This window comes from Lepidothrix coronata, unplaced genomic scaffold, assembly GCF_001604755.1.
Source record: "Lepidothrix coronata isolate B3197 unplaced genomic scaffold, Lepidothrix_coronata-1.0 Scaffold68, whole genome shotgun sequence".
Classification (NCBI taxonomy): domain Eukaryota; kingdom Metazoa; phylum Chordata; class Aves; order Passeriformes; family Pipridae; genus Lepidothrix; species Lepidothrix coronata.
The window spans coordinates 1,900,810-1,904,214 of record NW_016690248.1 but is presented as its reverse complement, the minus strand read 5'-3'; the positions used below and the strand labels follow the sequence as shown (position 1 = coordinate 1,904,214).

The 3,405-nt window shown below is 44.9% G+C and overlaps 1 protein-coding gene across 1 annotated transcript in view; it reads right to left on the bottom strand.

The window, feature by feature from the left end:
* MGAT4A (mannosyl (alpha-1,3-)-glycoprotein beta-1,4-N-acetylglucosaminyltransferase, isozyme A) overlaps positions 1 to 1,041 on the bottom strand; it is a 73,949-nt gene extending 72,908 nt beyond the window's left edge. The window contains exon 1 of the mRNA XM_017818354.1: positions 999 to 1,041. Within this exon, the coding sequence (XP_017673843.1) occupies positions 999 to 1,041 (43 nt within the window). The remainder of the gene's footprint in view (positions 1 to 998) is intronic.
* Between the last annotated feature and the right edge of the window lie 2,364 nt (positions 1,042 to 3,405).

Genomic DNA, 3,405 nt, shown 5'->3' with positions numbered 1-3,405 from the left:
ACAGAACTTGTTAGAGGAATGTGTCCCTTTTCTAAGGCCGCTTGTGTCTGGGGGAGCTGTATTTCACATAAATTCAGCCACTAAAGGACAAACATACACATCACCAACATTACAATTTTAATATAAACTGAAGCAAGGTCACGAGTCACCCAGCAGGTAATGAACCGATACAAAAGCTGCTTTCAGGAAGCAGCAACTCAAGGCTCCCCTCTTAAGTCCTTACTTGAACAAAACCCCTCTGAAATCAGTGAGGGCCTCATGTAACTGCAGCAGCAGAACCATGCACAGCAAAATGAGAGACCAGATTTACAAACCCACATCGCTCATCTTTCTCCACTCAGTGCAAGAGTATTTGATCCATCCACAACCATTTTTTTCCTATCTCAGCTGCAGCTAAAGCACAGACTACAGTCACATATGCACTGACTGCTCAATCTATACCAACTGGCAACAACCCAAAAGCCCCATAAAAAGCCATATGACCATATCCCTCCTCTATCTCCACCACACAGGCACAAGGATAAAACATAATTTACCAACAGGTCAGTTTTATCCTTGAGGAAGGCTCCATATCCCGAGATTAGAAAATCCTCCACTGGTCAAACACAGCCAACATCTAATCATCCTGTCCTAACTAAGCAAGACAAAGAGAACATAGGGCAATAAATTAACCAACTAAAAAAAAAAAGAAAAAGAGGGGGAGAGACTTGTTTCCAAAGCATTAAATCATCTCTTACAGTAGTTCAAACATTAGCAGTCAACGTTCTTTCAAGGCACTGCCAGGTTTTTTTCCCCACTATAAACTATACCTGATACAAGTATGTTACTCAGCAATAAATAATTTGCTCTGAATTTTCCTTGGAAGCAATCTCTGTCATTTTCTTGCCTTGCTGCATTTAGAACAACAGAGTGAAAAATACTTTTTATTATTATGGTATCAAGAGATTCCAGTCAAATCTGAACTACTCTTCCCAAGCTTGTATCACAGCACACATTACCTTTACCAAAGAGCTCGCAAAACAAGACATAACCAACAGGCATGGTTAAAAAAAGAACAGAAGAGAACAACAAAGTGGCAGAACTACACGCTCCTGTGTTCAAATCTTGGTCACAACATCCACGTTTCAGAAAGTGTTTACCCTTGGACCACAATTACCTCACCTACAATGTTACTAGCATAATTTCTTTTGAGAAACTTTATGCACAGATAGGTTTTTGGCTTTAAACATTAACTCTGAAAGTGCATAGTACCTATGAGGAAAGGAAAAAATGCAAGTACATGGGAAGCAGACACAGTGGATGGTAAAATTCAGTAAGAAATAAAACAATGAGCAGGAACAGAAAGAGCTGTGAAAGGCCTCAGGATAACAGAAACTTGAATTCAACTCAACGAGAGATAAAGACAACTAAGACACCTATGAGGGATAAAGACAACTAAGACACCTACGACGGATAAAGACAACTAAGACACCTACGAGGGATAAAGACAACTAAGACACCTACGAGGGATAAAGACAACTAAGACACCCGTAGAAAGCTAACACAGAGAGCACGGCATGCGAGGAAATATCATCAGTACCAGCACTTTGAAAAGGAGATGGACATAATAAAAGTCAGAAGGGCAGGCAATAGTAATCCAGTGAGAAGTTAAAAGTCTGGATAAACTTTAATAGCAAGGAGAGGCAAAGATCCCAAATCCCAAGGTTTTTATAAGGACTGTCTACATGAATTTAGGAAGTTCAGGTGATTCCCAGACTACGAGAATAAGCAACTAGGACACCCACAAGATCAATGGCACCAACAATTTAACTCTAGAGTGTCTCTGAAGCAAGGATGCCTAAATTGTAATCTACTTTTCCCATTATTTTAGCATCTGTCAGATGTCTCTGGAGCAGCTCAGGTGTGCACAAAGGACCAGGCTGCAAGTTAGATGGATTATCCCAGTGGGGGCAACTGACAGCTGGTCCAATACGCAAAGAGAGAGGGCAATCAGGCGAGCAGAAATATCAGTTGATAACGCAAGGAAAGAGAACCATGTGCCTTGCCAAAAATGTGAGCATCATTTTTACATTTGCTGCAACAAAATCGAGATGTTGCGATCAGGGCCTCTCATTGTGCTACTCGAATCCACAAAAAATACAGTCAGAAAAAATCAGAAAACCAAAAAGTAAAAAGAACAGCAGCAACGTGATTCAACTGTCAGTCAACGTGCACAAAATCGTGTCAAATCAATAATTATCATGGGTTTGAGTTGGCTGGTTCTGCTTTCATCCTTCTCTTTAGGTGCTGCAACCACTCCTCTGAGCACAGGCACCAGCAGCTCAGCAGTACTTAGATGGTTATTCAAGCATTTCACTATATCAAACTGCATACATCAAGGCCATGCATGAACCAGACACGTCCCAGCTTTTAAAAATGCATACAGCTAAACCAGCAGAAACACATGTGTAGATGCACATAAATTATTTAACTCCCAGCTGGTCACTTTAGGTTTCTTTAATAATTTACAACACAATCTAAACGAATTTAACTGAGGGGTCATCCAGTCTGAGATGACAGTATGATAGGGCATAACTAGACAGATGAAGCCAATGAAATTTGCCAGCATCGTTATAATCTGAACCTGTCCAACTGCAGAACGAAGGGAATGACCCGGCTGGATGCTGAAGGCCATGGGTGCTGAAGGTTCCGGCACCTCTTGGATGCTGAGCAGCATCCTACTGAATCACGTCTCAAATAAAAGAACAAGTTTCTGTACGTATCCAGACACTCCCAAAATACATACAGAGCATATTCCCAACCGCAAACCATAAAAACTGATGCACTTCAGTGAGCCTGCAAAGGCTCTTCACACAGCTGCTGAAGGGCTGGATGGTGCGGGATCATAGCATGAACAGTGCCAGACTTCCGAGAGGATGAGCCAGACCCCATCCTGCCGGGAGGGCGCGAAAGCACCTACCACGGCAGCAGCGTTGCATTGAAAGGGTTGTTCTTGAAGGCAGAGGAGAGCTGCACGCGAGTAGAAGACAGCAAGAAGGAAAAGGTGGCGGAGATTTGCTAAATGGGGGCTTTTCCACCTTATTTCCACTGACAAGCTCCAGCACACCCCACGGCGCGCAGCCTGGAGCCGCCACCCGCCATCCCGCAGCCCCTAAACCCGGGAAAGGGGGGAAATCGGCTGCCTCCGTGGAAACCGTCCCGAGTTAGTCGGGACCTCCATCGGTGTCTTACCGCCCCGGTCGTGTCCATCTCGTCCGGGAAGCGAAAAATGAGCGGGGGGAGATGGGCATCGGGCGCCGGCAGCTCTGCCGGGCGGCAGAGGGCGAGAGAGACGGGGACGAAGGGGAGGGAGGGACGGAGAGCGCCGGTCTGGGAAGCTGCGCGGCGCCCGGGGCATCGCGGCGG